Source organism: Perissodus microlepis, chromosome 6 (genome assembly GCF_051167445.1).
Source record: "Perissodus microlepis isolate ML-2025 ecotype Zambia chromosome 6, ASM5116744v1, whole genome shotgun sequence".
Lineage (NCBI taxonomy): Eukaryota > Metazoa > Chordata > Actinopteri > Cichliformes > Cichlidae > Perissodus > Perissodus microlepis.
The window spans coordinates 32,991,848-33,014,704 of NC_140466.1; the positions used below are offsets into that span (position 1 = coordinate 32,991,848).

The following is a 22,857-nucleotide window of genomic DNA, read 5'->3' on the forward strand; positions in this document are numbered from 1 at the left end:
TTGGACAATAAGGCAAATCACAGACTAATTTGGACAATTGGGAAAAATTAAATAAATAAAAAAAATTGGATAAAATGCATGTGTCATTGTTTCATATTGATTTCAAATAACATACCATTTGATTTCAACATATTTTTGTTACACTTGCAGTGGTGTTATTTTGTTATGATCCTGTTCATTTTAAATCTAAATCTAAATATAAATCATCTAAATAGAAATGGAAAACTAGAAAAATTAAAAATATAGCTTTACTAATCTGAAAGTTATTTGTCATTGGATCCATCATTCCCACAGTGGAAACACATTATTTCATATTATGTTCAATTCAGTAGTTAAAAGTATAAAATTTAATAATGTCTATTTTTAGTTTACTTTGTTAATAAACACATTTTTTAGTATTTTAGAAACACTAACATCATACATATCCAAATATGAAGCAATGTTTTAACTCCCATTTACATACAGACCTGTGGCCAACTTTATAAACCATTTTGAATTTTTTCCAGCTGAGGCGTTCAAAATAGATATACTTTTGATTGTCACAGTGTTATTTGGGCAGCTGCCTGCCTAATATAACATAACATCACCACAATATTTTACATTAAATGAGGAAATGTATCTTTGTTTCCTCAGCTAAGACTGCTTGGCTGCTGTAGCTTGTGTTTATGTTGAGAGTGACATCTGATTTAAAAGCAAGAAGCAAAAGCCACTGAGCACCATCAGTCAGCACAGAGGCAATGCTACAAATTTAAGGAACGAAGGTCAATTCTTTGTGTGTGTACATGCACAGAGCACATGTGCACACGGTTGTGCAGATTAACTCACAGATGTATATGACAACTCACATTTGTGGCATTGACATTGTTTTCCAATCTTAAATGTAATACATACATTTCCGTCATTGGCCATAATTCTTGCAAGGAAGGGACTCAAAGGTCACAAGTTATTAAATAAAATTAATTAAATACACCATTAAAAGAAGTTCACTATTCACTCCTTAACCCTTGTGCGCCCTGGACCAAAAAAAAAAAAAAGAAGGGGGGGGTCACGCAGACCCCGGCAGCGCGGACCCAGGTCTTGTTGTGAAACAGGGCGCCGGTTCGCGGTGGGGGCAGATGGGGGTCAGGCGGACCCCCGGCTATAGCGGGTCTCGTCACAGCATCGGACAAAGGCACCTAATTGGTTGTAACCCTCCATCGATCGCGTAAGTTATGATGGCAAACCTTGGGGTCTGGAGGGATCCCAAAGCGCCACGGCAACAACTCTCAACTTCACATCATCATCATCATCGTCTCCTTCTCGAGAGTGTTCCCGTACACCGGCCTCAGTGAGGACCTCGGACTCTCCGTTCCTCCTCGACCTTCTTCCTCCTTCTCCCCCGTTCTCCTGCTCCCCGCAGGCGAGCGCTTAACCGGATGGGCCCCGGGTTACGTGTAAACCGGCCCAAGTGGGGACCGCGGGCGCTCCGTGCTCCGTGGGTACTCTGTGACCCCTTAGTGATCATGATGGGGTATTTCGCCACCCCGCACCACATTCGTAAGTTACGATGGCAAATACTGGGGTCTCGAGGGACCCTGAACCACCGGAGCAAACATCTCTCAACTTCACATAATCATCATCATCATCATCATCATCGTCTCCTTCCTCCTTCTCCTTGGTCCTTCTACCCTGCGCTTGCAAACGCTCAGCTTTACAGAGGGTAGTCTTCACGTAAACCGGCCCTCTCCTCAGTTCTCCTGGGCCTCGCTGTTGGACGCTTGGCTTTACAGAGGGCAGAGTTCGTGTAAACCGCCCTCCTTGAGGGCCTCAGACTCTCCCTGCCGCCTTCCTACCTCCTTCTGCTCCATTCTCCTGCTCCTCGCAGGCAAGCGCTTAGCCGGGTGGGCCCCAAGTTACGCGTAAACCGGCCTTCGCGAGGAATGGGGGTGCTCTCTACTCCGTGGGTACACTGTGACCCCTTAGTAATGGCGATGGGGTATTTCGCAACCCCAATGCACATTCGTAAGTTACGATGACAAACACTGGGGTCTGGAGGGACCCCGAAACGTCGGAGGAAACAACTCTCAACTTCACATCATCATCATCGACGATCTGACTGGATGGCTGTTCGACACAGAAACGTCCTGAAAGTCCATCTGTTACAATCCGGTCAGTGCCAGCGTAGCACCATCTGCTGTTTCGCAACAGAAACAACTTTTCTGTGTTTTGTTAGATTCATAAAGCTAAGCAAAAAAATTGGCAAATTCCGGTTTTAAACATAAAGCACCTTAAAAAAAGTCCCACAAAGTTGATGTTTAAATTCTCTCTTAGGGTGTAAAAATCTGCTAGTTTTAGAGCTACAGATTACTTGTTGAGCCCTCTATTGTTAAAAATAGATCCTGTAGCTTTTTTGGAGAATCTGTGGATTTAAAAATATGTTAAAATTAGTCCATGTTTTCATATTGAGAAAAAATGTAATGCTAGACCTGCCCCCATCCTGCAACAGCAGCAGTTGAGGCAATATATTTACCCATCAGTCATGTCTAGGTAGCTCTGGCTCACGTTACTGCAGCCTTCTAATCAAAATGCATTTGCAATCTCTATTTTAAATTTTATTTTCTTGTTCTCACTGCCTTGAGCCTCTTCTGTTTAAGCACATTTTGCATGTAATGAAATGTGCTCTATAAATAAAATTGGCATTGACATAAATTTCGATGCCTATCAAAATGATATCCTCAGCAGTTAAAGGTATGAGTGGTGGTAATTTTTGTTGCTTTTGCTTTCACTATATAATGAATAAACCCATATAAGGAAAAGTCATGAAATATGATGATCATGGGATTTTAATTTAACAGTTTTTACAATTCCAGAGGAGTCAAAATGACCCTTTGGACATGATGAGTGTGACGTTCTGCAAAGAGAAGGAAATCCTCTGGGAAGTTTAAGTCTCTGAATCTAAACGTGCGTGTTATGTCTGTGTTTGGGTTTGGAGTTATTCTGATGTGGTTTGTCTTACTCACACAATCCCTGGAAAATCTTTGCAGGAAGTGTACAAAATGCACTGATGTGTCACTTTTTTCCATTAAACTGGAATTTGGCCTTTAATGCAGCGAAGCCGGTCAGCTGGATGATAATAATAAACCTCGGCATCATAAACTTCTCCATATTTTACTGTGGCATGAAAGGATAAAATTGATAAGAGCTCCGTCAGTGTTCGCGTAAACTGGCCTCTATGAGGACCTCGGATGCCCCCTACCTCCTGCTCCTCGGTTCTCCTGCTCTTCGCAGCGGCGGGCTTAGCCGGACGGGCCCAGGTTACACGTAAACCGGCCTAAGTGAGGACCTCGGACTCTCCCTGCCTCCTAGTCCTCCTTCCTCCTTCTGCTCCGTTCTCCTGCTCCTCGAAGGCGAGCACCTTGCCGGATCAGCCCCGGGTTACGCATAAACCGGCCTAAGCGAGGACCTCGGACTCTCTCTGACTCCCTGTCCTCTTTCCTCCTTCTGCTCCGTTCTCCTGCGCCTTGCAGGTGAGCGCTTTGCCAGATGGGCCCCGAGTTACGCGTAAACAGGCCTAACTCGGGACCTCGGGCGCTCTGTGTTCCGTGGGTACTGTGTGACCCCTTAGGAATCGCGATGGGGTATTTTGCAACCCCAATGCACATTCGTAAGTTACGATGGCAAACACTGGGGTCTGGAGGGACCCCGAAACGTCGGAGGAAACAACTCTCAACTTCACATCATCATCGTCTCCTTTTCGGCAGTGTTCACGTAAACGGGCCTCAGTGAGGACCTCGGACTCTCCCTGCCTCAGCGTCCTCCTTCTTCGTTCTGCTCCGTTCTCCTGCTCCTCGCAGGCGAGCGCTTAGCCGGATGGGCCCCAGGTTACGCGAAAACAGGCCTCCGTGAGGACCTCGGACTCCCCCTCTCTTCTAGTCCTCCTACCTCCTTCTGTTCCTTTCTCCTGCTCCTCGCAGGGGAGCACTTAGCCAGGTGGGCCCCGGGTTACACGTAAACCGGCCTTCGCGAGGACCGGGGGTGCTCTCTGCTCCGCGATTACTAAGGGGTCAAAGTGTACCCACGATGGGGTATTTCGCAACCCCAATGCACATTCGTAAGTTACGATGGCAAACACTGGGGTCTGGAGGGACCCCGAACCGCCGGAGCAAACAACTCTCAACTTCACCTCATCATCATCATCATCGTCGTCTCCTTCTTGGCAGTGTTCGCGTAAACCGGCCTAAGTGAGGACTTCGGACACTTCCTGCCTCCCCGTCCTGCGACCTCCTTCTGCTCCGTTCTCCTGCTCCTCGCAGGTGAGCGCTTTGCCGGATGGGTCTTGGGTTATGCGTAAACCGGCCTAAGTGAGGACCACGGGCTCTCCGTTGCTCCTCCTCTTCCTTGCTCCTTCTCCATCGTTCTCCCGCGCCTCGCTAGTGAAAGAGCAGCTGCTTGGCCTGCCTATTACGCGAACACCGGCCTCCAGTTGGACCTCAGGCTCTCCGAGCCTCCTCGTCCTCCTTGCTCCCTCTACATCCTTGTCACGCTCCTCGCTAGAGTACGCTTAGGTTTGCAGAGGGTGGGTTTTGCGAAAACCGCCGTCGGTGAGGACATCGAGCTCTCCGTTGCTCCTCGTCCTCCTTGCTCCTCCATCGTTCTCCCGCGCCTCGCTAGTGAAAGAGCAGCTGCTTGGCCTGCCTATTACGCGAACACCGGCCTCCAGTTGGACCTCAGGCTCTCCGAGCCTCCTCGTCCTCCTTGCTCCCTCTACATCCTTGTCACGCTCCTCGCTAGAGTACGCTTAGGTTTGCAGAGGGTGGGTTTTGCGAAAACCGCCGTCGGTGAGGACATCGAGCTCTCCGTTGCTCCTCGTCCTCCTTGCTCCTTCTCCATCGTTCTCCTGCGCCTCGCTAGTGAAAGTGCAGCTGCTTGGCCCTCCTATTACGCGAACACCACTCTCTGTTTGGACTTCAGACACTCCTTGCCTCCTCCTCATCTATGCTCCCTTTACATCGTTCTCATGCTCCTCGCTAGCGTACACGTAGGTCTCCGGAGGGCCGGTTTCGCGAACACCCCCTTCGGTTAGGACCTCGGGCTCTCCATTGCTCCTTGTCCTCCTTGCTCCTTCTCTACCGTTGTCATGCGCCACGCTAATGAAAGAGAAGCTGTTTGGCCTTCCTATTACGCGAACACCGCCCTCCGTTTATGCTCCTCGCTAGTGTATGCTTAGGTGTGTGGAGGGCCGTTTTCGCGAACACCCCCTTCGGTGAGGACCTTGGGCTATCCGTTGCTCCTTGTCCTCCTTGCTCCTTCTCTACCGTTGTCATGCGCCTCGCTAGTGAAAGAGAAGCTGTTTGGCCTTCCTATTATGCGAACATCGCCCTCCAGTTGGACCTCGGGCTCTGCGTTGCTTCTCGTACTCCTTGCTCCCTCTCCATCATTCTCAAGTTCCTCGCTAGTGAAAGAGAAGTTGTTTGGCCTACCTATTACGCAAACACCACCCTCCAGTTGGACCTCGGGCTCTCCGTTGCTCCTCATCCTCTTTGCTCCTTCTCTACCGTTGTCATGCGCCTCGCTAGTGAAAGAGCAGCTGCTTGGCCTGCCTATTATATGAACACCACCCTCCAGTTGGACCTGGGGCTCTCCATGCCCCTCGTCCTTCTTGCTCCCTCGCCTTCGTTCTCATCTGCCTCGCTAGTGAAAGACCAGCTATGTGGCCTGCCTATTACGCGAACACCGCCCTCCGTTTGGACTTCAGACACTCCTTGCCTCCTCCTCATCCTTGCTCCCTCTACATCGTTCTCAAGAGCCTCGCTAGCGTACGCTTAGGTCTGCGGAGGGCGGGTTACCTGAACACAGCCTTCCGTTTAGACCTCGGACCCTCAGTGTCTCCTCATCCTCCTTTCCCTTTTTTAAAACATTTTCCTCACTCTCACGCGCCTCGCTGGCGAGCCCTTAGCTTTGGGGAGGGTGGGTTTCGCAAACACCACCGTCTGTGAGGAACCCAGTACCTCCTACACACACACACACACACACACACACACATACAGGAGGCAGTGAGGAGTAGAAGGAGGTTGTTGCTACGCTTGCGTCGCGAAACCAGGGCTCATTGTGTGTGCGCCCGGAGCAGCTACGGGGGAAACACATGGGACAACCGACCAGTTTGGGGCCATGGTTTATTCAACGTGTATTTTCAGTGTGGTTTAACTTGCTAATCTGATCTGAAATACTTTCCTTGAATGTGCCTTCATTTCACCTCTTTTTTCTTTCTTCTTTTCTTAGCTTACTGAAAATGTTGGCGACCAAAAGCTGGATCCAGGGATGTGTGCTGCTTGTGCTACTGGCGTTATGTGGGCAAACTGCTCGCTGTCAACATCGATACAAAGGTAAAGTGCAATCCTAGGGTTGTGTGCTGCTTGTGCTACTCGCTTTATGTGGACAAACTGCTTGCTGTCAACATCAATACAAAGATAACAAAAGAAAAGCCTAGTGTAACGTAGTGTTTTATGTTTTTTTTTTTTCTAGATTCAAATGTTACTATCATTTCCCCAACCCCGCAGGCTCTGCGACCCGTGAAGAACTGAGACTCCTTCTGGTCGGTAAAACAGGATCGGGAAAGAGTGCGTCCGGAAACACCATCCTGGGGGATGCGAACGCTTTCAAAGAAGACGTTTCGCCCGAGTCTGTCACCGACGGCTGTCTGAGAAAAGAGGCAGAGGGCGAAGACGGTAGAAATATCGCTGTGATCGACACTCTGGGGCTGTCTTTTGGATGAAATGGTGGATTTCAATGGAGGAAACCACTACACCAACGAGATGTATAAGGCGGCCCAGAAGACTCTCGAAGGAGAAAGGCTGAAGAGGAGAAAGGAGGAAGAATAAAGAAAAAGGGAAGAAGAGGAGAGGATCGAATTGAAGGAGCGGTGTAAATTCTTCCGCCTCGCTTCCCTGGGATTATTTGGCACAGGAGCGTACTTTACATCTTGTGTTCTCATGGGGCTCGGTGGAGCCCTTGGATATTCTCAGTTAAAGACGCCGAGCTTGACGGTTGGGCGTCTTCTTTACTCGTCGATACCGTGAAAACTGCGTCGGTGTATCACCTACTCGACCTAGTGATCAACGAGTACCGCACCGAAGCATGCAACGGGTGCAAGACCAATCACCCCAGCCAGAGACAACACGAGTGTCTGCGAGTCTTGGTGTCAGGGTCCCTGTGCCTACCCGGTCGGCTCAGTATGGCTACATATGTTTTTCATTTTGTTCCTGCTCTCTCCCTTCCTCTCTTTCCCTCCTCCCTCTGCCAGGGCGGAGCTCACCTGTGGGCTTCTGCCCTTGGTCCACGCACCTGGTCGCCATCACGCACCTGTGGCTCGTTACGAGAGTGTTCCAGCTCCTTTATAAGACGGCAGCTCTGTGTTTCTCGTCGCTGGACCGTTGCCGACCCGCATTCCCTGGACCAACCCCTGTGTTTCCTGAGTGATTGAGTGTGCGAGGAGTGGAGTATGTCATCGTGTTTTCTGTGGAGTGTGGAGAGGAGCGTGAGGAGTGGACGGAGTGCGTGTGGACTTTCAGCGTCTTTTCCCTTTGTGTGTGGACCCCCGGAGCCCAGCTTCCCCCTCACCTCTGTAAATAGATCACCTGGTGTGCTGTAATAAAGATTCTTGTGTTTCCCAACTCAGAGCCTGCGCGTGTGTCCGTTCCATCCCGCTGTGACACTTGGAGGATGACTTTTACGCTGAACATTATTACAGCATCAGGAAAAGACTCCTCACGCCGCGTTTCATTCCTTCCATTCAACGTCTCCTGATCATGTATTCACAGCCACCGAGGGCGCTGTACAGCACCGAGCACCTGAAACACGGACAGTTTGTTGATATTGTAATCAAAAATACAGCCCCGGGGGGGAGGGGGGGCATTTTAAAAACGCACCCTCCCTATTGCGCATACCCTAAAAGGTATGGCCTTCCAGATTGCCTCAGTTGTATCGTGAGTGTAATTTCAAATAAAATAAAATAAAACTCAGAAGCGTCTGTGTGTTGTATTCTTCTTTTTCTTCTTCTTCTTCTTCTTCTTCTTCTTATTATTATTATTATTATCATTATTATCATTATTGTGATTATGCTTCATTTTTATGTACTGGGGTATCAATGACCCCCACGCTGCCGCAGCAGCTTCTGTGCGTGGCCCCCAAGTGCTACGTTTTCTTTCCCGATCCCCTGACGAACCCATTAGAATCGCTTTGGGGCACTCTTCGACCCCAAATGATCATTCTGGTTTTTTTTTCATTTTCATTCACCTGTCTCTACTGAGGGTGGGGTACTTTGGGACCCCCGGGGTCTGGGGCTGCCCCGAAGGGGAGCACAAGGGTTAAACATTGAAAATAGTGACATCAAGGGAAAAACATGCAGTGCAGCACTATCAGATGCCAGTGACGGTTGGGCTCAGGGATGAATCAGGTGAGCTGGATTCATGGCTGAATCAAGACATAGATTACCCTGCTGTGGTCAGTGAGGGAAAAACAGTGGGGGAAAAAAAAAACGACGTTTCAAATGTGAAGTTCATATTAATACAGGTTTTGTTTCTAGGCAATTGTGCAGATGCAGGCTCTGGGCGGAGCCAGGAGTTTAACAGATTTAACATAATAACTACACTGATTTCATTTCCTAACACAGGATGACAAGACTGGGGCAACGATACTCGAGAGGAGAATTTCTGATACTTTCTGAGATATGATGTCACTAACCTTTTCTTTTAATTTCTAGCTCCAGGTGAATTGACACATGGGAGTGTGTCAAAAAGGGGGAAGATGAGTTTTAACATCAAACAATGGTTTTATGAATATTCTATGACTTTATTTGTGTGTTTAATAATTTAGGTATGGTAAAACTTAAGCTTGTAATGACCCAAAAGTTCCCAGACTTTTTTAGAGAACCAGTGAGAAGTTTAAAGCATGATTTTCATGTTTAAGCATTAATGATTGAAATAAACTGAATAGCGTTTAGAGGATAAAATGCCTGTGTTCATGAGAAGCTGAGTATCGCACTGGAGAGGAAATCGTAGGACGGAAGGCTGAAAGAAACACATGATTTTTGTAAAAAGGTGGCAAAGGTTAGAAGTAAAAATGGTTAATTTGTTTTTGATTTCTTTTACTAAAATAAGTGGTTATTTTTATTTTCATATACGCATTGCAAATGTGCTCATAATGAGTTGGCACTCAGTCTTTAGAAGGTCATAAGCTTTGTTCGGCATGATGGTCCGGACTGATATATTGCAGGTATTAACTTTGAGTGCAGAGGGCTAAATGCAAACACGCTTACACACACATAGATTATGATTAGAATAAGTCCCTGGGCCAGAGAGTCCTGAACATTCTGAATATTCTAAACCAATTTTGAATGGCTAGAGGAACAATGAATAACAACATTAGATTATTAAGGCTAGGCAGAGAGGTGTTTTGGTTTTCTGTCTTACAGAGAAAGGAACAGACACCAGACGAGGTCACGGAGATATGAGGATCCTTCGCAGCAGAGATAGACGTGGAGACTGCCGAGACAGCAACTGGGGCCAAGGGTCATGCAGTTTGGGCTCTAGTTAGTCACCTCAAAAGGATGGATCCCATGAACACAGCAATAACCATGAAGGGGTTGGCAAAAAACCAGGAACACCAGACCAACGAGGTTCGAGAGGCTCTTGGTAAAAAGGGGGACACGGCTGTGACCCCAGAATACACAGATCGTTGTTTGAAAATCGGGGCAGAATAATCCCCTGATCTGTGCAACGACTGAAGGGTGGTCTAACCCCTGAGGTCGAAGAAAGAAGAGCAGAGAATCACCCGACTGGAAGACACTGATAGCTGCAGCAATAAAGTAAAGGTTAAAAGCTCCTTGGACAGAGGTTCTAGTCTGAGTATGTTTGAAAGGTACAAGGTGGCACCAAAATGAGGTTGGGGAAACTGGAGCACCAAGATAAAGCTGTGGGAGAACTGGAGAGCGATGGGAGTGTTATCTGTAACTACTGTTGTTGTAATCATAGTTTTTCTTGCATCTGAACTGCGCAATCACAGAGGTCATCCAATATGGTCCACTCGTTAAACGGGGACACAGGGCCTCAGGACTAAGAAGACGAAATGGACCTCACAAACCTGGATTCTAGGGTGTAAGTGATCTCTTTTAAAAGAGATCAAAGGGGGACTGTGAGATTATTATATTATCTTATGCCACGTTATGCCCCTGATTAATGATTGTGAAATTATTATGTAGTTTTAGTTTGCATTATTCTCCTGAATTAGAAGAAGGTGATAACTATTACATTTGTTAAACTGATTTGTATTACATTAGGCTGCTGATTTATTGTGAATGAATGATATTGTTTTATGATGCATTATACTGCTGAGGTATAAGAAATACTGTTTTCAGAGAGTCAGGACCTTGCTTTTTCTGATAATAGAGGAGACAGAGCACATTCCACGGGAGCTTCACTCCCGCCGTTGTTAAAGGTAGACGAAATAGGGAGCCAAGGCCATAAGTCAGGCTTGCTTTTGATTAGAGAGTCCCAAACATGATAGCTTGAACCAAGTTTGAAGAATTAAGAGACCAATTGAGGAGATAAGTGTGGGAGGCGTAGTAGGGAAAGGTGTTTGTTTTTGTCTAATGTCTCAGAGGGTGTTGTCTCATTCCCTGGGCCAGAGGACGGCTAGAGAGGGAACGGTGACCCGGGCCCATGATGCCATTGATGGACATGGAAGCAGCTGAGTGGGTCGAGGAGTGACACAAGCAACGTATGGTGACCTCTTGTGGTCAAGAGGTCAAAAGCGGGAGTGTGGAGATCAGGGAAATATTTTACTGCTACTATTCATAACCATCATCATTACCATTACATTAATTATCATTTCATCAAAGCATTTATTCAATAGATTACACATGTTCTTAGTTAAGATTATTACACCTATCACAGAGAGCGTCTGTCTGGTAAAAGGTTAGAAGCATCAACGGGCGGGGTGAGGCTGAGTGCGTTGGAGGTCGAGACACACACACACAAACAGTAGTTAGACTCATATTTAGGTAAGAGTTCAAATAATAGTTTGCAAAAGCTTGTGATTGCAAAATTGTGTCTGCCTAAGGGACAGTTTGTTCCAGGAGATAAGCGAGAGTTAGAAGATTAATAGGAAGCACCTGGCCTCGAGACGGAGAAGATGTCCTTTTAAATGTGTCAAAAGTCGTCAACAGAACATTTGTGGTTTTGAAACTTATGCATGTGTTGTATCTGCTTGACGCATGAGGGGGCGTCATAAAAGTAAACCCTGATGGTATAAAACAACTGCTTGTGTATCATTGGGCGGAGATCGATGCTGTCTGTGGGCAGTGTTCATCTCCCCACGCGCGTGTTCATTAAAATCATTGTTTGACCGAAGCTCTTCTGGACCATTATTGTTTTGTGCTCACCCTCAATATTTGAACTCGTAACAAACAGCAATAACGGCAAAACATGTAATGGACGTGCTGGTCAACTAGACAACATCATGTTTATGTAATGCTTTGGGTCTCTTATGCAAAGTAAAGAGACTGAAATAAGGTGTCCATGAGTATCAGTTTTCAACATTCAGTATTAAGAGACAAAGACTGTACGGGTTGGGCCAGTCGTCAAGTCCTGGAGCAAAGTAAGCCTGCAAATCAATAAGATGCAAATCAGTTTATACCTTTCATATAATGTTTGAATTTGTTTATTCTGAGTTTTACTGTTCAGTTAGTTTCCACAGTTCATATATCATGTGTAATTTTTCATTAGTTTCAGTGTTTGTTTGTATTTTATTCTATTCTTGATGGTTGTGTTGACAGATTTGTCCAAATTTAAAGCTATAGATGTGAACTTTTGGTTCCTTTATTGTTACCTGTATAATTAGTTTCAGTGTTTGTGAAGTGGGGAAGGAGGACCCAAAAGCAGGACTCGTGCGATGGACAGTGCTCTTTATTTACAGTGGAGTAAATAAGACAACACAATAATCCCTTGAGCTCTCTCGACTCCTGTGTCATGTCTTCACCCAAAACTCCGTGCTCTCTGCTCCGTGGCTGCTGTCCACCTGTGCTCCACTCTCCTCCTCCTGGGAAAAAAAACAACAGAGGCAGCCGTCAGGACACCATGCCGCCTAATCAACAAAAAACAGTCCCAGTCTAAATAATCTAAAAGACCAACCACGGCTCCAGTGATGGCAACACACAGTTCTAGTGACCAACCCAGTGGGCGGCACTCGAGACAAAGCAGTTCAGGTGGCCTGCATACATTTAGTATCAGGCTTTACAAAAAAAAGTATCAACTATGTTAGGATCCATGTTGATCATGTGTGATGTGTGTTTACATTTGAAGGTGTTTGTGGATTTGTCACCTCTCTTCAAGGTGTGGTTTGTGTTTGATGCTGAAAGAGATAAAGACTGCTGATTGGCTGAAGTAGGGTTCAATAAAAATTGTTTGGTTGTTGTTTTGGGCACCGCTCAGGTCCACATTAAATAAACTGCTGCTCATGTGTGTTTGTAGGTTCTCAGTCATCCAGGTCATGGTTGTCTAAGGAGCCTGGAAATAAAGTGACTTTACTTCTTTAAGGTTCTGGATGATGTTTAACTTCTGATCCAAGAAGCTTCTTCAGTTGATGTGCTTCCTTTGCTCATTTTCCACCTCTGCACAGTTTCATTTGATGACAATGCAGTGCAGTTCTCCCAAACATACAACAGAGGGCGCTATGCACATTCACTGAAGTGCAGAAAAATACAAGTGGAGGAGGAAACAAAGAGCAGCATCAAGAGAGAAAACTGAAGTGTTCAAAGCGAGTTACTTTAGTCTCTTATTGTAATATTAATCGACATCTAAACATCACGTTGATGCTTCATGTTTGAGTTCCGTGTCCTTTTACTGCTCAGTTGGAAAATATTGATGCAATTTAAAAGAAGAGGAGAAGAGTAATTTCTCTGTACTACTTCAAAAGTAATTTGAAAGCACTGCCTCATATGGAAAATTAATCATGATGAAATCCTGAAACAAATAGTGTTTGTGAATATGAAGAGTTTAGTTTTCATTTTGGTCTTAGAAGTATAAAAATGCAGGACTGAAGACAAGATGGAAATGATGTGTTATGAGAAATAAAACACATATGTCGCTATGTACTATAATTTTATTTTGTTTATTTTTTGTTCTTGTAGGTTTTTTTGCTTTAGTGTAAATTTTGAAAGCACTGCTTTTAGTTTGAAAATTGGATTCAGTGTTTAGAGTTCGGACAATACAATGGACGGTTTCAAGAAATGTATTTTATCAACAAAACTTATTTTGATGGTTACTGTATTTATTTTAATGCCCTTAGTGCAGTGATTGAAAAAAAGTTCATCTGACACCAATGAGCCAACAGCCTCCATGTAAACATTTCCACCCCCAACAATCAACTCAGATTTATGAAGTTTATCATGTTCAGGCCCTGCAGCTGATTGGTGGCATGTCTGATCAGAAAGCCTTTCTGCATCTTCACAGTGTGAGTCTGAGAGTTTCTGAACAACAGGATGAGCTGCTACACACGTGACACCACATTCAAACACACACACAAGCTGCAAATCTGACACAATATTTTAGACCAAAGAAAAAGGTTCACAATTTGCAGTTAACATGAAGATATTCTAGAGTAGAAACAACACACAGCACACAAGTTTCATGTAGAGATGATTGTTTATTCTGGATGTTATTTTCATTCAGTTATTTTCCATTATTTTGAGCAATTTTCTGATTTATCCAGTTCATGTCAGAACAAACATTCACAGTAACAGCTGGTCCAGTACAGACACGTTCAAAACCAGAACTGATTACACCATAAATCATGTTGTTGTAAATCACTCCACCACCAGAATCACCCCGAGAGAAGAGAAATGTAGTTTGTGCTCCCCAAAATATCTAAAACATACACAGATGATATACAGTAATATTAGCAGTCAACTAACCCCACGTGCATCTACTTGATGTTCTTCCAGACACAGCCTGTTGTTATATGGCACATATGCAGTACACTGAGAGTATCTGGTAGGCTCACAGTCAGCAACACACATGTCTGCACACTGAAGATTAGGTGGTTCATCAGGGACTAGAGAAAAAGGAAAAGAACAAAAGTTATTCATAATCTTTCAAAAGCTAAAATTTTGAGTAGAATGATGTTTCATCTTTTTTTATGTTTCCAAATGATTTTTAAACAAGGAACTTGGCACACAGTATATCTACTCCAAAATTTACAAAAAGAAAAAAACTTGTTCTTCATACAGTATTAAACAAATACATAAATGTAAGTATAAAACAGTCACAGAAACCGAAATCAGATTCTAGCATTAACTGAAATAATCAAACAAAATATGGTCTTACGTGTGTGGCCGGTGGCATTTTAAAGCGATATACCTTGCGAAAGTTGTGAAGTGCTGAGGAAAATACTGTGTGTCTGATGGGGTGTTTTTATATAGGTGGACTTGGTTTCAGTTGACCTCTGACATGGAGAGATGAAAAGAGCAGTTTGTAAAGAAAAAAGGTGAAAAACTATGGAGGTTTAGTTAGTCGCTAGGAGGTGTCATTGTTAGATAAAGGAGCAGTTTGTAAAGAAAAAAGGTGGAAACTATGGAACTACAGTTGGGATGTGTGTGCTGGGATGCTCTTGATAAGTATGCAGCTTTTATTGTTTTATGACTTGTTTTGCTGACTGTTGGGGCCCTACCTGTAACCCCCTCTGTCTAATCATCAAGTCTTACTGTTGCAGTGCGTTTGTGTGGCTACTAGACAATTATAGGTTGCATTAAAGGAACATTGGGGGGGGTCGATACAGTGCTATTGTGGCTAGTTAAGAATATGTGGTTTTTAGAAGTATCACAAGAAAAGTTTATTTCTAAAAGGATACATGTTGTTTGTGGTACTCTGTTTTAAAAACTACTAGCCTCTGTGTCTTTCAGAGCACAAAAGAAAAGTGAAATGCTCCTAAACTAGTTAAAAAGTGCCTTTATATTACTACTGAGGTTGAGGCAGTAACAAAGTTCTTTAAATCATCAGGCAAGAAAATCCAGAAACCTTGGGTTAGCCGTGGCTATCCGGGTCATCTGAGCCCAAATAGCCTCCTCCTGCTTTCCTGCACAGGAAATAATCCAAAGTCCGTTAAATCCAAAAAAGTCACTGAAATAAATGTCTGCTGGGTAAAACACAGTCAGGTTAAAAGCGAGCCGTTTAATGTGGCTGATAAAAGAGTACAAAAACAAAAGGCAGATGCACACAAGAAAGAACCTAACTAGAACTAAACTGGGAAAACTAAATGCAAAGAACAAAACCTTGAACGTTGCAAAAACATAAACATGGAAAATCCGGGAGACATGGAACAACAGACAACCTGACAAAGAATGAACAGAAACACACAGAATAAATACACACAAGGTTGATTAGGGGGAAGTGGAAACACATGGGGAAACAGCTGACACTACTCTGACATAACGAGACAAAGGAAGCAAAGCTGACTACACTGACATAGGACACAGACCTTCAAAGTAAAACAGGAAACATGAGACGCAGACAAGACAATATAAACTTGATAACATAAGACACGCAGCATGAAACACATAAAGGGCAAAGGGAGACTAAAACACAGGGGTAGAAGACACAAGGGGAATCTAAATAAACAAATGAGCTTAGATAACCTAATGAACTTAAAAATAAACCATAAACATCAAAAATAAACTAAAACTTAAAACGCTGGGTCAAAAGACCCAGGATCGTGACAGTGGGAGGTTGAAGCCTATCCCAGCTGCCACAGGGCAAAAGCAGGACAGGCTGCCAGTTTATCACAGGGCTAACACAATATATGTGATAGAAAATCAACTGAAATGTTTGATATTTATTTATAATAATAAGAGAATAACTACTATTTATAATAATATTATAGTTGTTATTATAAAATGTGCTGTTTCTGAGCACATTTCAGACGCTTTTTGAAATTCTGACTTCTCTGAACTCAGTGTAAGGTGTCTGCTCCCTCACTGCGGCTGTACCTGGAAGTACTTCTGCTTCTTGTCTTCCCCTAATGCAGCTTTAAAGTATTAAGTATGAAGCAACAGTGCTTCTCTTTGCGCCTCTGAAATCTGTGTTCTCTCTACTGATAAACAAAAGAAACAATGTAAAATGTATTAATAAATCAGTAACAAAAATATAGCGTAGAAGGTAAGTAGAGATTTTCATACCATCTTCAAGCCTAATGCTTTTAAGTCCCACACTCAATGCAGCCTGACTCAAAACCTGATTATAAATGGTTCAGCACAGACAGAGAGGCACAAATGTTTAGTATTAACCTAAGTTACTGATCATTTACAGTATTACAGAGTCTATCGGTCTTTGCATGATGTAAACATTCCTGTAAGTTTCTAGCTGACTCTCAGGTGTCACAGGGGTGCCAGCAGGAAAGTGGGTCAATAAACCTGCATCCTGAAGTTTGTCATGCAGGATTAAAGGAGCCAGACTTTGTTCACACAGGTAGAATTTTATTTTACACTGACTCTGGGTAAGTATGAGTATCATACGGTTTAAATGAAGCGCTAGAACTATTAGAAATTTATTATAGATCCATTGAAGCTAATCGGGATATTTACTGTGAATCTGTGGATGCGATTAACCATGTTACTGGTAACTTCATTAACTAGTAACTTAGCAACTTAGTCATAACAGGAGTTAATATTTCTGTCTAGACACCATTTAAATAGTAACCGCTTTACCACAATATAAGCTAACCCTTACACCGTAACTTTAAGCTAGCACCATAAAGACTGTAAAACACGTAGTAATATCTACAAATGCAGCTCAAAGCTCTTATATCAGCACTCGCAGTATTACTCAACACAACCACATTAACATTATTGAGTGCAGTGTTGGGGAGTAATACATGTACAGGTGTTACGTATGTAAAATACAAAATATGAGTAACCACTTCGTCACAGTTACCGTTTAAATAGGTGATAATTAGGATACAGTTACTGAAATAAATGGATTACACAGCAGTCATTTTCTGTTTCATATGTTAGGATATCCCATCTCTAATTTTGGTAATTAAACGCATTGCCGGAAACCCAAATAAAACACGTAATAAGAGGCTCGAATGTACTGTTGATGTTGATGGCGTCAGTTACACAATGGACCCGGAGCCAGCACAACAGAGCCAGCAGCAGGGCAGGAATGCATTTCTTACTTGGAAATTCCAACACCACTTCACATTTAAAGAAGAAAAGGATGAAATCTGACCCTGCAACGCAAACTCTGTTTCCTAGCAACCAAGCTGCTCTCAGCATCAAAGACTCCACCTCCAACCTAAAGAAACATCTGGAAGTAAGTTTGTTTTTAAAAACTAACGTTAGCCTACTGAAACTACCGTCAGTATCTAGGATGTACTACTGCTGTGTGATATTTTTATTATTACTGAAGGCTACTCACCACCAAGCTAACATCAAATCTTATCTTAACATCTTATGTTAACTTATGTTAACATAAGTCTTTGCTCCTCTACAGTAAATATTCAGGGAGATTTGGGCTTAACAGCCAATTAGTAGAGAAAAACAAACAAGAATTTGCAGGATGTGATCGCTACATTCATGTAGTTGTAAAAAGCATGACAATATATTAAGTCTGTGAAGGTTCTCAGTCATCAGGTCATCGTAGTCTAAAGAGCTCGGAAAGAAAAGCGTCTGGACTTCTTTAAGTTGCTTGAAGATGTTCTCGGATGAGAGGTGAAACGTTTTCAAGCAGCTTAAAGAAGTCCAGACGCTTTTCTTTCCGAGCTCTTTAGACTTTTAATATATTAAGTAATTGAAAGTATTCAGAATACGTTACTCACAATGAGTAACTTAATGGGATACGTTACAAACTACAGTTTGGGGCATGTATTCTGTCATTTGTAGTGGAATACATTTTAAAGGTAACTTTCCCAACACTGACTGAGTGATTACTGACACTCGCTGACTTTTTATAGTCACTCTATAAATGCTGTCCATTTAAATCATCTCACTTGTAAACACTGCCGTATCCACCGGAGATCAGTGAGAATGGATTCTGGAGTCTTTCCATCCTCCTGTTAGTGATCCTCCATCTGAATGGATGATAACAACCTTCTGAACTGACTAGCAGGTGTAGAAGGCCCTACTAGCCCATATCTATGGGACTGATCACTGCTGATAAACCCACTAAATGGATGGATAAGAGCTCTGGTTACATTTGGAGTTGGGCCACAGCTCTGCACAGTGGCTGCCAAATGGTCGTCTTCTATTGTGAAATTCAGCACAGCAGAGAAGAAATAGCACATTATGACACAGTATGATGGAAAGGCAAATAAGAAAAGTGTGTAAATTGATAGATTCAACTCATGTTTTACTTTACATTTGGACAGCATGACTGCTCTTCCCTTCCATCAAGTACATTTTTCCATTTCTAGAATCCCTAGAAGCTAGAAACACAAAACAAGGCTACGTCCACACGTACACGGGTACTTTTGAAAATGGAGATTTTTCGTTTTTAAAAAAAATCCTGTCCACAAAAACGAAGGAAAACGCTGCTAGGAACATGCCAAAGCAGCAGATGGCGCTATATTCCTATCCGTGTAGAAATGTTGGCTAATCAGAAGTCAGCCTGGGTGGGAAAGAGTAAACAAAGATGGCGCATAGAAGCAGAACTGAGTCCTATGTGTGGAGGGACAGTAACTGTGTAAGCATTTAAACACCGCAGAGAGTAAAATTAACAGTAATGGTATTTTGTGTAAGTCCGCCATTGTAGAAATTCATTTCACCGAAACAATAACCTGGCGCACAGTGTGACGTTAAAAAATGCGCACACCTTTGACGCTGCGTTTTCTCCGTTTTTCTCGTCCACACGTAAACGCAAAAACTGAGTTTTCAAAAATATCCACCCTGGCTGGAGTTTTTAAAAATCTCCGTTTTCAGTTACCGAAAACGCCGTTTACGTGTGGACGAAAGGTGCAAACGCATAGAAAAATCTGCGTTTTCAAAAATACCCGGGTACGTGTGGACGTAGCCCAAGATACTACTGTTATTATTAAATAGTTTCAATTTGTTTCTTAGTTTATTTGTGATTTAAATTTTCACCTTTCATCTTTATGCTTAGTTTGTTCTGGTTACTTTGAATTTTGTAGCTTTGAGCTTATTTCTCAGACTATCTCCTTTTGTAATTTGTAATTAAAAATAGTTCAGTGAGTTTATTTTCCTCCATTGTCCTGCGTTCTGTGTCACGTCTGTGTTTCTGTTCTTGCACACCAAGTTACTTATTGTGTTAGTCTGTTGTCTCTTGTGGTTTTTATTTTGTTTTACGTCGCTTGTCTCGTTTTCTTATTTAGGTTCAGCTGTCCTCCCAGGTGTCTCCTGTTTGTCCTGAGCTCCTTGTGTATTTACTCCCTCAGTTTGTCTTAATTGGTTGCTGTGTCCTCCCTCTCTGTATTGTTTCCTTCCTCAATGTTTCCCTGGTTTTGCTAGTATCCAGTTTCCCTCCTGCTGCCCTGCCACTGTGTTTTTGTATTTTTTGCTACTGCATTGAAGCTGATCTTTGAGTTCATCCTTTGTCTCCTGAGTTCTGAATTTGGGTCCATATTTGAAATATATTCGAAAAACTAACTCTGTAGGTGCTCACACGCCACTGCACGCTCATGCATGTGTGGGAAAGAAAGAGAAAGAGAGAAATACTGCTACAAGATAGTTGTGATAAATGGTAGTTTAAATTGTGTCCAGGTAATGAACCATTAAATCTCCTCTTGCACCATCTGAATCTCTCTGCAATCACATCACATAGTATGCATATTTTAATTTATACAGCCAAATATCACAAATCCGACCTTAAGGTCTTTGCCACCTGGACACATCACCAACCGCTCTGAAGAAGCTTAGAGTGGATTTGGAAATAGACACCTGAGGTGAAAGAATTCAATTGATTAAAGTTGTGCTATTATTAAAAAGGTAACAATATCAAGATATGATCCAGGAGGATGTGAAACAACTTCTTAGGTTATGTACTTATTGATTTTCAGTAATTAACAATGAATATTTTTATTTTACAACCATGCAAACATGACTGATTAACCTGCATGGGGAAAAACTGAATATTGAGTATTAACAACTAAGAGTGCAATAAGTGACCACTAAAAGAGGCCCACACAAAAAGTTTTAAGGCTGTAAGACAGCTGTATGTCACAGAACAATGAACTTCATTTTGAGCTTACTCAGAATCAAATAGCATTTCATATCTTTGTTCACTAAGGCAGGAAAACAGCCTCAAGGTTTTGTACTGAATGAATGAGACATTGTGGATTAGTTTCTGTCAAACATCGGTGTTCAATGTTGTCACTTATGGAAGTGCAATAACGATATGTACAAGACAAATAAAATAAAATAAATTGTTATATCAAGTGAGCCAATATCACATTAACTGAACAACTGATGTTTCATGCTTTTTTTATACTGCTTTTATAAAAGGTTTGAGACAGACCCTAATGAGCTACTGAAGCAAATAAATAACTGTCACTGAGCTTTGCATATATATCATTGAAAAAGGCAAAGAGTTTGTGAAACAGAACAATTTGGACTGCGAGTATAGTTGCTGCACACGAGCAAACATTCAAAAGCCCAACTTAGTAATAATTCTATGAAAAGATAACTTCTGTTTGCACTGCAGTGTCATTTCCTGCAGTATGTTGATGACAAAGACTACAGTAACACTTTTCTTTTTAATAGGATGAGACGTTTAACTTTTGCATGAAGACCGTCCCAACCAATGGCATTTTATTGATAAAACTGGGCTGTGTGATTGGTGGATCTATTCTCACCAACACAGTGAGAAGAGGTTTAAAAAGTGTCCCAGCACAGCATTCACTGCAAGCTAAATGACAGCAATGGCTCACCTGAAGTTCCTCCTGCTCCTCCTGTGGGTTGGTGAGTGAGTTTCTTCTGCTTTTATTTTTAAACTTTGTGTATTTGAACCATACCTTAGGTTATGACATATCTGTGTTTATAAAGACTTGTTTAACTTGTTGCTGGTTACAACCATAATAACTGGCTCCTGGCTGAGACAATATGTTGTTCAGGTGGTAAGCCAACCATCTGTAAGTATATTACTCTTCTCTCAGGTTTCACGGTGTGCACAGAGGTGGATTTGCACAAGAGAATCTTTCACGACCATAGCTGTGAGAAAAATGATCGTCTGTATCACGTGCAAATAACTCTGACCCATGGAACACATTACCATCATCTATGTGGCGGCTCTCTGATCCACAGCGAGTGGGTTCTAACTGCAGCTCACTGCTGGAAAGATCAACCTGGATGGTGAGAAATGACTGTTTCACATATTTAAAAAAAACAGTCCAGAGACAAAAATCATTACTGGTATTTTGTTCTTTTACCATTTCCATTGTTTAGGACTATGTCTGCATATGTAGGAATTCATCCAGGTCCAGGAAGAATGGTGACAATTACTGATCACAAAATCTTTGAGGACCAAACAGGAAAACATGACATCATGCTTCTGAAAATCGACCCACCAGAGAATAAGATTAAGCCTGTTGTCTTCCCTAAATGTACACGTCGCAAAAAGTGAGTTTTGAGTAACTTTTTAAGTGTAAAGTTTGAATTCTGGAAGTCCTTAATATGTTGACATAATATGTATTTTTCTTGTTTAGTTGGTTGGTTTTTTAAACATCCAGGAAGAGCAAAAAAATGTAGCAACATCTGTAGTCTATGAACAAAATGACATCATGCTTTTGAAGTTACAAACCCCCATTAGTGACTGCAGAGCTTCTTTATTAACAATAATGTAACTAAGACTTGAATATTGAGCAAAGTGTTCTGGTTTTGATTTTAGGTACCTGCTTAGGAGGTACATCTATGATCTATAATAACTGACAATAAAACACGAGCATGAGGAAATGGAAGGAAATGTAATGTTTTAATAAAATGTTTGAATCTGAAAAGATTAGCTGACTTAGAGTGAACTGGAAATACTCAGCCTGCAGACATGGAGATGGAATTTTATTTATTTTTTAATTTGTAGGATGGATGTCATTCAGATTGCAGGCCATGGTGGCTATACGGTTGATGTAAACTACAACAAACGTAAGACCAGTATTGTTTTGATTATTTCACAATTTTTTAGTTTATATTATACTTTGATTTTGTCTTGTGTGCCTGTTATAGTTACATTTTCATTTTATTTGAAAACTGTGATGACATAAAGTATTTATTTCATTTTATTGTGGATATACTGTCAATTTCCCTCCTTTTTAAATGCTGCTCAGCTTATTTTAAAGAACACATTTTGTTCCAGAAATGAGGCAAAGCATGTTTCTTTCAATATCTGATTTCCTTGCATGAAACATGCAGTAGCATTTGTTATTTTCCTTTTTTCTCTAGTCCCTGGTACACCGCCTCATCTCCAGTGTGCAAAGATGCATGTTGTTGAGTGTGAGCTTAACCTCCATCCATGTAATTCAGCATTCTTATGGCCAAATGGAAACACGATGTGTTACAAAGAACCTCGAGTGGACACATGTCAGGTGAGTTGCCATGCTGCCAACATTTTATCTGTATCATTATCAGATGTTTTGGAACAAACATATAATTTATGTTTTCTCTCTCAGGGTGATTCTGGTGGTGGAGTGATGGCCAAAAACAACAAGATTCATGGTGTGCTTGTTGGTGATTATGAACGTGCCCGTACCGGACCTGCTACTTCTCTGAAGGTCTGCTCTTACATTGGTTGGATAAATCAAGTCATTACACGGAGTAATGGAAAATAATAAAATTAAAATAACATTCAAAATAAACAGTCCTCAATGCAAGAAGCTGCTTCGGTGTGA

The 22,857-nt window shown here is 42.4% G+C and overlaps 1 protein-coding gene across 1 annotated transcript; it reads left to right on the top strand.

Annotated features, from left to right (window-relative positions):
- Window positions 1-21,422: 21,422 nt before the first annotated feature.
- LOC146386043 (serine protease 1-like) lies at window positions 21,423-22,857 on the top strand. The gene is made up of 4 exons (XM_084930041.1): window positions 21,423-21,595; window positions 22,053-22,114; window positions 22,412-22,554; window positions 22,639-22,857. The coding sequence occupies exons 1-4, from the start codon at window positions 21,426-21,428 to the stop codon at window positions 22,795-22,797; spliced, it is 534 nt and encodes a 177-aa protein (XP_084786167.1). The 5' UTR covers window positions 21,423-21,425; the 3' UTR covers window positions 22,798-22,857.

Coding starts and splice junctions, on each gene's coding strand:
- LOC146386043 (XM_084930041.1), top strand. CDS start 21,426: ATGTCTGCATATGTAGGAATTCATCCAGGTCCAGGAAGAATGGTGACA. Junction 21,596..22,052: donor AAATGTACACGTCGCAAAAA/GTGAGTTTTGAG, acceptor TTTAATTTGTAG/GATGGATGTCATTCAGATTG. Junction 22,555..22,638: donor CTCGAGTGGACACATGTCAG/GTGAGTTGCCAT, acceptor TTTCTCTCTCAG/GGTGATTCTGGTGGTGGAGT.